Raw genomic sequence first — 12,086 nt, 5'->3', positions numbered from 1 at the left:
TTACATCAAATAAAATGGCCCAAACAGCATAGCGGGGCTATAAAAGACCCAGTTCTGGCTGGGAAAAAATCGCACAGCACAGACACTGGAAGAGCAGAGGGTATGTAACCATATGTGGTTTACCATTTAGTATCCTTGCTGGTATGGTTTTGTGTGTCAGGTATGTTGTGTGTGTGGTAGCGTTAATGTTCACAAAAAATTGTGTATAAATAAAAATGAGCATATGTGCAAATGCAAAGCAGAACTGTGCAAGTGGGTAAATACTGTTTCGTGATGTCATTTTATGTAGCATTGTACTGAACATAGTACAGAGAAGAAGGCTACCTACATCGTGATTAAGTGACTAAGGGTAAATGTATCAGGATGTTTGAATAAAGAGCTGCAACTGAAACAAGTCCGTACTGGAGGAAATAAAATAAAGCTGGAACAAAAAATTTATTTGACTGGAGTTAAAAAAATTGCTATTTGGGTACAGTTTTAATTATTTTAATTACAAGGTCACATTCACATGATGGTACATACAACTACCTGAACAGTGAGGGAGAGTTCCACTCCAGTGGCTATCTTCTTGGCACACTCTAGTAGAATTTCCTATGAGAGTTCGACTTGCTGTGCAAGAATAGTGAACTGTAGATCCATGTGTGAATTTGTCTCCTGAAAGAACTGCATTGGCAGGAACTCCAGGATGTCCACAAGAAATGGCTACAAAGAGGAAAGAAAAACATTAATAACACATGGCTGTTCATTTTCAGATCACACAAACATCTGTGACAGACTTCTAAATATGAAGTCAGCTCTACCCAAAATAAACATAGTTGGGTTGCTCATGTATCATATGTTTAGTTCTGTTGTTGCTGTGAATGATTTATTCGTCTTTGATAAGGTTAAGATCAAGAACTACACTCTAAACTCATTTATTTGACTTATCTTTCCCTCAATGATTTCTGCCACATCCAACAAGTCCCCCACCTACCCTTACAAAATCTTATAAACTAGATACACTGTATCAGCCACAGCCAGAAAAACGAGTCAGTGAGATTTTTAACATTTATTTCTATTTTTAGAATCAGATACTACAATGATGGGGAGAATCTTAATAAATAAGTAGAGGATAGATACAAAAAGTACAAAAATATGAATAATTAAGCCTGAAATTTTATCAGAGAAATTCGTAGAAGGCAGTGAATGATAGGAAATATATTTATGATCATTTTAGTGAATTATGAATTGCACATATTTATTTATTTTGGGTTTTGAAAAAAAAATCATACAGGCAAAGTTTTGTTTGTACACGTGTAAGAGTTGAGATTTGTTTAATCAAGAAACAAAATTAATCTCATTATTAAAAGAAATTCATAGCCAAACATTTTTTTTAATGGTTAGGTCTTCCATCAGGGAAAAGAAGTGAAGGGAAAAGAATTCTACATAATGTATGTAAAAAGTCACAAAATTCAAATTTTATATATATATTTAATTTAATCAAACAATGTTGAATCATGAGCAAAGTTGTAACATCTCTGATCTATTTGTGGAGAACTTGGGAAAAGAAAGAAAGGCTACTATTATCAAACAGCATGTGATGGCCATGATGTAAAGGAAAAATTAAATATAATTAAAAAATAATACACAAGTACTGTTTTACACTGAAAGTAATAGTCTCTTTCTATTTTTACTGCTAAACTGAGAATTTTTAACAAAAAAGTTTCTATATTGGGTTAGGTATTTATAACCCGATCCAAGCACTTTTTTAAAAAAGTTTGATACTTGGAGTAAGAGAGCAGAACAATGTCTGATTCCTTTGAGGAATTAAAGTCTCTCATGGTATTTGGAAATCTGCTTATGAATTCAAATATCAACGAGCCAAATCTTATAGTCCCCACTGAAAAACTCTAATTCAATTGGGAAAGGAATGTGAGATTTGTCCTATCGACAGTTAAAAGGATTTGTGTATGTCAGGAAAATAAAATGGATAGATTTGAATTATAGTGCAACAGAGGCAGTAAACCAGTGCCAATTTCTGCTCTTCATTACACAGAGAACAAAATTTATCCTGGTCTGTGGAATTTCCCTGGTGTCATCATTTTAGTGAATCAGGGGGAATGATAGACAGAGAGAAGTGGGGTAGGTGCCACAAAGGTCCATATATAATTTTCATTATGTTGTGAATAAATGTGTGAATGTGTGCCTGGGTGTATAAAGTATTCTTGCCAGTGGTTTATTTTTAAACTGTGTCTAAACATACAATATCTATACTTTTCTTTAATATTGATAATCCCAATGAACCTGATTTTCAGAGTTACTGAGCACCCTCAGCTCATATCTACTTGCACTGGAAATATGAGTGCTCTGTACTTCTGAAAATCAAGCCCAGAGTGCTTCACTGCAGAAATATTGGTTATGGAAGGTATGTAGAATGAGACAGACAGACAAGAAAAGAAAAGAAAAGAAAAGAAAAGAAAAGAAAAGAAAAGAAAAGAAAAGAAATCACAGGTTTTACAGGACAAGACTGCTAATCTGATTCAATCTGATTAAGGTGTGTGCTAGTACAATAAACCAGGAAGTAAACCATGGAATATATCACCAGCAAAAACAACGAAATCATTTAATGAGCATGGAAATTAAAATATTTTGTGAGCTGTTCATATTTCCCTAAATGTCACACTAATTCAGAAACCTGATGTCAGAAAGTGAATGGGGACCAATCAAAGGGAAAATGAAAGCTAGTTAAATTGTTCATTTCTAGAGATGTGAAACTCACTAAGATGATCATAAAAACCAGCAGAACTCACCAGAAATCTTTCTGAAAATAAATAAATGAAATGGGGTTATCGGAATCTCCCTCCTAAACAAATTATCCTGTGCAAAGCTGCCCCTTTATCTCCTTCCACATGTGCACTAGCAGATAATAATGACTCAGATGGTTCTTCATTAAAAAAGAAAATCCTAGCTCTCAGATGAGCATTCATGGTTTTAAATTATTAACCAAAATAACATGAAATACAAATATAATAATTTAAATTTTCCCTGGGTATTTCTGGATATCAAAAGGACAACAAAAGGCAAAATTGTCTTTTTTTAATTGACTGACAGCATTTAAAATTATAGCTCCATTTGATCTAAAATACATTTACATTTTACAAGTAAGGGTTGTGAGCCATCTTGGTTTTAGTGGAGTCTCAATAAATGGCACAGTTCAGTCCAAGAAAAGTTCCCAAATACACATGGTTAGGCATTAGCTGATGTTTCTGCCCTTTCTGACAGAGGTGCATGTAAATTCAATTTAATGAATACTTACACAAACATTTGGGTAGTGACCTATCCCACAAGCCATTAGCCTTACAGGTCAAAGCAGATGAGCCCAAGATGTAAAATCCTTTCTTACAATGGTACACCACGCTGATTCCATACTTGAAACTTTCAGGGTAATTCTGCTGCCCATGACGAATAGCATTTTCCACAAAGCCTGGATCAGAACAGTTCACCACTACAAGACAAACGTGTGTTTGTCACTAATTTGTAAACACAATGTCATGAATACAGATCAAGAGAGAATACTCCACATTACTTCACTAACGGCTCATGACCAGGATCTGTGGTCATGGACCTCTGATTTTGGCTTGATTTTAGGACTCCTTACATATTAGGTTTTTTTCAAAGTGTCTAGTGCTTTTTGATTTGAAGATACCATCCAAAGAGTAAAAAAAAAAAAATCTAGCCCCTATAAGAGTCTGTCAGGGGTGGCCTTTCAGACATGTGAAGAATGTGCGTGTCCTGACAAATTTTTGGACTCCCCTGACTAATTTGAAGCTCTGGTGATCATATGGAGCTCTAAGGCTGCTGCAATTTCCTTTCTAATTTCTATCTGTAGCTGCACTACAATCATTGCTTCTGGCCACAAGAGGAGCATCTCAATGGAGGAGCTAACTTTGCTGAAACCCTTGGAGAACTGAGAATGAAAACAATTTTCAAACACTGGCAACTCTGCATTGACTTAGCATAAACTGCTGAGCTCCAATTCTTCTATCAGTTCATAGAAAAGCTGGCGGTGGCCTAAGGGTTCCCCATATCTGCCCCTTCCACCAGTGAGGCTGCAGGTTCTAGCTCCACAGCTATTCAAAACACTGTTGTTTCTCCAGCTGCAAGTGTGGTTCTTAGCCTGTAAACCACCTATAATTCATCTGTGGGGACTGCAGCACAATCTTGATTGACAAAGAACTGAGACAATGCAAGGCCATTTTCACAGCAACTTGTGCCTCCCCAGTAGCTCTGTGCCCCCTAAAGCTCTGCAAAGGCTCCCCAGTGGCATAGCTCTCACAGAATATTATGGGTGTTACTACACTATGTGTGGAAGGATGCAACAGATGCTCCCTCCATACGGGGTCAGGTCTGCTTGCTAGTGTGGTGGAGAGAGGATCGAAACTCCTTCAGCCCTTTCTGCTGGAGTAACAAGTGCCACTGTAGTCACAAGCTCTGCACATTCTTCTGCTCCTTTAGGACTAAGATTGTAATAGTGCTTATCTGCTGTGCATGGGACCATGGAGTGTAAAGGCTCCTTGCTTCCTCTCCTTGCTTAAGCACCTGGCACAGGGCTGAGCACAATCTGGCCCTGAGTATGTTGTTTTAATATGAAATCAATCAAATCCAACTATTTCTAAAACTTACACTTCAGTTTAAACAGCCCAGAAACTTTTTCTCATTTTGAGTTTCCTGTAATGTGTGCACAAACAGCCTATAATAATAAAAAGAAAATACATTTCTCACTATTAACACATAGAAGGAAAAATATATCATTATTGGGAGATGCAGCACTTTATGTGGGAGATGACACACCATAAGGCAGCTGTATTTCACACAGCTTTCAGCAAGCTTAACCAATTATGTCCTTGTCACACGTCTCTCTTTTTAAAATTTATATCCCCAATCCTTATTCTTTGAGCTAATCCTCCTTTTGTACATATAGCAGAGCCTCTTTTCCATTGGTAGAAGCAAGATCGTGATGCTGAGACTGAAATCTCCATGGTAAAATCTTGACAGTGATGTCTATTCTTCTGGCACCGTACACCACCAGCGTGGTGAAAAGCTGTTGTAAATGCTATCCTCTGCTCCTCTCATCTCTTCACCACAGATGTAAACAAGGACAGAAGAAAAGTTTTAGAAAATCAATTTATTCTACATGTAAAATAACCCACTGTTTTGGTATACACCTCTACCTCGATATTACACTGTCCTCGGGAGCCAAAAAGTCTTACCGTGTTATAGGTGAAACCGCGTTATATCGAACTTGCTTTGATCCACCGGAGTGCACAGCCCTGCCCCCCCAGAGCGCTGGCTTTATCGCCTTATATCCAAATTCTTGTTATATCAGGTTGCGTTATATCGGGGTAGAGGTATATGTGGAGTAGAACAAATTGCACAGTGATTTCTAGAAGTACGTTTTTGCATTTTACTAATGTGCAATTGTGAATACACACCAAGAGTACTTCTTATTATCAAACCATTTTTTAAAAAGTGAAATTCTATCATAGAGATTACTAAAGAGGAAAAACATGAATATATTTATTATCAGACACAACAGAACCAATCAGTCTTTGCAAATGTTCACTCATGAGTATTCTCTCTGAAGGAATTTTATTTAGTGAGGAAGGGAAGTAACTGGACAGTAAGGAACCTGCAGTATTCTAATACTTCATTAATGTTGACAATAACAGAAGTATACTTTTCTTTTTTTTTACTGATCTCTCTCTTTTTTAAATCGTAGTTTTAATGTTATGAAATGTCTATGGCCTCATTCTGCAATGGCAGGGCAGATACCTGTGCATGTGCAGAGCCCCATTGGCTTCAGAGGGAACTGGGATTCCACATAGATTGGGCCTTACTCTTTTCTCCCATGCAAAATCACAAAATTCATATAACTTGTCTGCCAGTTAAACTCAGTTTCTTGCCATATCTGTGTTCCCTTCATTTCATTCTCAGCAGTCTCCCCTCTCTACTATTTGCATCTTTAGCCTCCCTTGATTTGCTACTCAGTTGCTGTTTTTCTCTCTGAAGCCTCCTCTCTAGAACTCCAGATGCTCATCACAAGAGGTTTCACTGTGAGTGCCATGTCCGGCATACCCTTCGGATATAGGCGTAGTCCTCTCCAAGAAGCAAGCACCAAGAAGGAGGCTTGAGCCACACCTTGAGAGAAGGGCTATACAAGTTTTAATAATGTTGAAAAAATGCAGTTGTTTCCTCATTCATTTTTCAAGTTACTATCAGTCTGATATTGCTTCCAAAATTAGGATGGAAACCAAAATCAATCACAGCACTCTAATATTTCCTGTACTCCCTTATTACAGCTGGATTACAGCTCCTTAAGTACCAGTGAGGAACAAATACTGCACTGTATCAGGCCTTGAAATAGGATTCTGTTTTATGCTCTTTGCTAGGCACACAGACTGTAAAAGGAAAAATCTTATATTGCTGCTATAGCATTTCTTCATTGTGTTAATGAACACTATACTGAATTTTCACTCCAGCTGACAAGGATCTTATTTTTTTTGTTTGTTTTTTGTTTTGTTTTTAAACTTTACTGGAAACAAATTATTTGCACTCTAGTGGACAGAAAATACAAGATGTTTCATCAGCTTATATATATAAGTTGCAGTTTTGTGCTTTGTACTTTACAATGTCAGTGTTTCACTGTATCCAGTCTAACAAAAATCAGCAGGTATTTCCATGCCATTCTACACAATTTTAACTTATTTAAAAAAAGAATAAACAGTGAAAAGTCAGTATGTTATGGTCAATCTTTGTTTTTTTATTATTATTTATTATATATATTTGTGCATGGTGTCTTGGGGGGAGATTGTTTAGGGTGGGTTGTGGTTTTTTTGGTTGTTTTCATTATTCTTTCAATACTACTTGGCTTTAAAGTTACTAACACCTACGCATGTACAACCGTAACTCCATAAAGATTGTGAATTTCCAACTGGGGAGTTAACAGGAAGACTTTAAACTACCTTTACCAATCCTAGGGCCTGAAAGCAGCCTAGTTATGCCCGCACCATAGCTTTCTTTCACCACTTCTCAGCCTGGGAATTATAGAGAATTACTATGCTGGTTTAGTACTACCCAAGGACTCTATATTCTGGGACTCCTCCAATGACTGGACTATACTGGCCTATTGGACAGCTTTCCACTGATGGAGTAGTACAAAACTGCTCCATTCTGTTGGGGCACCAGGGAAATCATTCCCAGTGATTTACTAATGTGGTAATAAAGTAGGAAAAATCTCTATACTGCATGCCCAACATACAATACAAAAGTCATTACAAAGCACATACAACTAAAAAGAAAATGAAAATATTATGTTTTGATGATTTTTTCCACCCTTAAAGGTCACAAAATAAAACATTTGGTAAATTATTAAGTTTGACCAAAGATTTAGACTAATTACCAAAAGCAGTGCTATTTTGACAAAAATATCAGTTGTAGACTTGCAAATAGCAGTAACTTATAAATAAGCAAAAGAAAGAATGAAAGAACAAAAGAAAGAACATCCTCTGTCCCCAAGCTGACTTAACATATAGTGCTTAAGAATCCCTCAAAACAAGATTTTGAATAAAACATATTAAAGGTACGAAACTAGCATAGCGACCTTTATACCCAATATCTTGCAAACTGTACCCAAATGAAAGGAAAATATTCTTGACAACTCCTGTGAAAATCAGATTGAAACCAAACATAAAATGTGTTACTTTTCTGGTTAGGATGATGTGAACTTTTTTAAAGCAGAAGATTTATAAAAAATATTTGTTTTAAATCTGACAGAGTAGATATAAAAGAGGATCTGTAGAATGTATGGTGCTCTTTTATTGCAAAAAAACCATGTATGTGCAGACTAATGCTTATTTTTGCCATAACACAAATAAAGATTTATTTTTATTGTATGTTTTAAAACGTCAACTATTATATATGTACACATTTTGGAAGAGTCATCTTCTTGGAGCAAGGATTCTCATTTTCTATGTTTGTACAGCACCAAGCACAATACAGCCCCGACCTAGCTGGCTGCTAGGTGCTACTTCAATATAAATGGTAAATAAATAAAATAATAATAATAGTAATAATACTCACTGCTTTATAAAAAAAACATTTAAAGCAGAATTTTATGCTTTGCTAAACTTTTATGTGGTATGGAACATAAGGACCCAATCTTAGAATAATTTCAGTACATGCCTGCCTTTGCTGTCATGAGGAGTCTCATTTAACTTGTAAAACTCATAACATGGACTACTCATGAGTGAAATTATTTGAATGCTTAAGTATCTGCAGGATTGAGCCCTAATTTTGGTTTGATCACAACTACCAACACTTGAAGCAGCAGCACTTCTAAGAAAAAGTGCTGTTTGTGGTACATGTGTTTTCATCAATTTCACAGGCTGAAGTGAAACAGAATAGATTCCCCTTGTTGATCCAATAGGATTATCTTGGGTTCCAATCCTGAGAACACTTATGCATGTACTTTAACTCTGTGTGCAGGCTTGTTAACTCCCTTAAAAATAACGACTGTAGGATAGGTTATCCCTTATGTGTGTGCTAACAATAGGAACCTCATTATATACTAGTATGCATGTTGAAAAAAGAATATATTATGAACTGGTGAAAGGTTGCAATGGAGAATCAGTTGCAGATAAACATCCTGATCCTAGTTTGCAGAAATATATCACTTTACAAACATACAGTTATGAAGTAGATTAATATTTCTATCAGCATTTTACACATAGGTGAACTTAGGTTCAAGGTAATTAGAAGAATAATTTCATACAATAACACAGTAAATCAGCATCAGCACCAGGTTTACAATCCAGATAACATGATTGGCCATCTTACTCCTAATACTCTAAACTCCAGAAGAATTGTTTACCCTGTCTATGGCTCTCCTTCTCTTTACTGAAAGGGGCATCACCATTATCCATAATCATCCAAAGAATAAAAAAAGATATTGAAACATTTTGAAAATTGCTCCAATTTCTTGAAAGTTGTGTGAGCTGACAAAGGCAAATTTTGTCTCAAAACTCTTCCATCACTAACTGTTTGCTCAACTCTTGTACTGGATCTGTTGCTGCACTAACCATTTGTCATAACTATATGCTTTCTATTTCATTTTCCACACAATTCAGATTGCAAAAATAAAATAAAATATCTTTTCTGAAGTTTGAGCTTTGGGTTAACAGCTATTCCTGCCAAGCTATCTCCTGCCAAGCCAATAATAGGAAATTAAGCAGAAAGACTATTGTTTCAAGATGATATGTTGCCCTACAGCTATTCAAAAGCAATTTTAACTGAATTATCTCTGAAACAGAGTGGGGAGAATAGAAACACTTAATTCTCTGGGAAGACTGGAAACATGGCATATTCAAAGGATATATTAAATTCCCAAAGAATCAATTTGTCTGTGTGATATAGTGTTCTCATTCTTATATCAGCAGCATCTATCTAGCCAACTCAGTGATGTGTAAAATGCAGGATACTTGCTGAATATATAATTTATGCTTGTGGTCTGTGCACCAAAATTGCTGCATCATGCATGAATTCTTATAAAAGTTTATGCAAAAAAGGATATCCTGTACAATGGAAAAGTATTGTAAAATTTACCCTTCAGTGTCATTTAAATGAACCTATGTTTTTAAAAAGATATATATGAATTTAGTGTGACTAACAAGGACTGTGGTAAGGGATGCTTTAGGAAAGAATTTGAGCTGGTTGGCACATAGAACTAAACCAGAAGATTCCCTGATTGCCCTTCACCCTGGAGACCCAGGTGTAAATCAAGGCAAGAGAGTAGAAAGAGATTGCTTTCTCACAATGACAGCTGTCAAAGATTACATGGGAAATGAGTTCTGGCACTCTCAATTTAGTTTGTTGAGCAAGGCAGAAGAATGGTTAAGTCTGCCCTGACGATTCTGGAATCTCACTCTGGGTACGTCTACACTACGGGACTATTCCGAATTTGCATAAACCGGTTTTGTAAAACAGATTTTATAAAATCGAGTGTGCGCGGCCACACTAAACACATTAAATCGGTGGTGTGCGTCCACGGTCCGAGGCTAGCATCGATTTCTGGAGCATTGCACTGTGGGTAGCTACTCCGTAGCTATCCCATAGTTCCCGCAGCCTCCCCCGCCTCCCCTCCCCCGCCCCTTTGAATTTCCGGGTTGAGAAATTCATTGTCGCGGGTGGTTCTGGGTAAATGTCGTCAGTCACTCCTTCCGCTGGGAAAGCAACGGCAGACAAGCATTTCATGCCTTTTTTCCCTGGATTGCCCTGGCAGATGCCATAGCATGGCAATCATGGAGCCTGTTTAGCCTTTTGTGACTGTCACCGTATGTGGACTAGATGCCGCTCACAGAGGCGATTCAGCAGCGCTACACAGCAGCATGCTTTTGCTTTTGCATGATAGCAGGGATGGTTATCAGCCATATTGCACCATCTACCATACCATAAATTGGTAATAAGATGATTGTGGCTACTAGTCCTTTTGCACTGTTCCATTTGCTGCTGTCATAAGTGCCCCTGGCTGCTCTTAGCCAGGGGCGCAAAAGCCAAAATTGGGAATGACTCCCTGAGTCAATCCCTCCTTTTTGGTATCTAAAAATAGAATCAGTCCTGCCTAGAATATGGGCAAGTCCCCTAGTCCTGCCTAGAATATGGGCAAGTGTACTAGAGAACCACTGTATCATAGAACCAAAGAGCACAGCTGCTCTGTGTCAGATCCTGCAGAAATTATGAGCTGTATTCTATTCACAGGGGGTGCTCCTGCAACAACCCCACCTGTTGATTCCGTTCTTCCCTCAGCCTTCCTGGGCTACCGTAGCATTGTCCCCCCACTTGTGTGATGAAGTAATAAAGAATGCAGGAATAAGACACAGTGATTTGTTAGTAAGATATGAGTGGAAGGCAGCCTCCAGCTGCTATGATAGTCCAGACAGGACAGTAAGGAGTGTGTGGAGAGGAGCCCAGCATCCCTCTGCTAGTTCAGGGGCACTTGAATCTTTTCTTTACACATGAAGGGTGGGGGCTGATGGAGCTCAGCCCCCTGTTTCTATGACGATGATGGTTATCAGCCATATTGCACCATCTACCATGAAAAATTAGGACCAGGCGCCCTTGATCGACCTAACAGATGCTGGTCATCATGGTTACCAGTCCTTTTGCACTGCCCCTTTTGCCAATAGGCTGATGATGAGGACGGGTACCAGTCGTATTGCACCATCAGCCACCCATGGCGGGGCGAAGCAAGGATGTTAGTTCAGTGCTGCAGCATCGGGTCTATCTGCAGCATTCAGTAAAGATAGGGTGACATGTTAAAGAGTCAAGAGAGGATTGTTTTCCCTTTCACTTCTGGGGTGGGTGGGGGGTGCGTAAATTGCCGAGCTATGCCCTGACCCACCGCGGACACTGTGTTTAACCCTAGAAGCATTTGGAGCTCAGCCAAGAATGCAAATACTTTTCGGAGACTGCAGGAACTGTGGGATAGCTTGAGTCCTCCAGTCCATGAGCGTCCATTTGATTCTTGGGCTTTCCGTTACGTTTGTCACGCAGCAGTGCGCTGAGCCCCTGCTATGGCGTCTGTCTGGAGATTTTTTAAAAATGATTTTGAATTTCGTCTTCTGTAACGGAGCGCTGATAGAACAGATTTGCCTGCCCTTACAGCAATCACATCCGCATGGTCCATGCGGGAGCTCTTTCTTTATTTTGATTTTTAACTGCATCGCCACCCGTGCTGATCGGAGCTCCACGCTGGGCAAACAGGAAATATTCAAAAGTTCGCGGGGCTTTTCCTGTCTACCTGGCCACTGCATCCGAGCTCAGATTGCTGTCCAGAGCGGTCAGTGGTGCACTGTGGGATAGCTCCCGGAGGCCAATACCGTTGATCAGCGTCCACACTAACCCTAATCCGATATGTTAATACCGATACTAGCGTTACTCCTCTCGTTAGGGAGGAGTACAGAAACCGGTTTAAAGAGCCATTAAAATCGATATATGGTGCCTCCTAGTGTGGACGGTTATGGCGTTAAATCGGTTTTACGCTCCTAAAACCG

The 12,086-nt window shown here is 38.5% G+C and overlaps 1 protein-coding gene across 16 annotated transcripts in view; it reads right to left on the bottom strand.

The window, feature by feature from the left end:
* Positions 1-12,086, bottom strand: part of CSMD1 (CUB and Sushi multiple domains 1) — a 1,616,238-nt gene that overhangs the window by 58,747 nt on the left and 1,545,405 nt on the right. For all 16 annotated transcript variants that reach the window (XR_005595828.1, XM_039529053.1, XM_039529047.1 and 13 more), the window contains 2 exons: positions 3,296-3,484; positions 529-702 (listed from right to left, as the gene is read on the bottom strand). Coding sequence is in view for 15 of the 16 variants with exons in the window: in XM_039529053.1 (XP_039384987.1) it covers positions 529-702; positions 3,296-3,484 (363 nt within the window). In the remaining variant the exon portion in view is untranslated. The remainder of the gene's footprint in view (positions 1-528; positions 703-3,295; positions 3,485-12,086) is intronic.

This window comes from Mauremys reevesii, linkage group 3, assembly GCF_016161935.1.
Source record: "Mauremys reevesii isolate NIE-2019 linkage group 3, ASM1616193v1, whole genome shotgun sequence".
Lineage (NCBI taxonomy): Eukaryota > Metazoa > Chordata > Testudines > Geoemydidae > Mauremys > Mauremys reevesii.
Note: the sequence above shows the minus strand (reverse complement) of the source record. Positions and strands in the feature narration are given on the sequence as shown.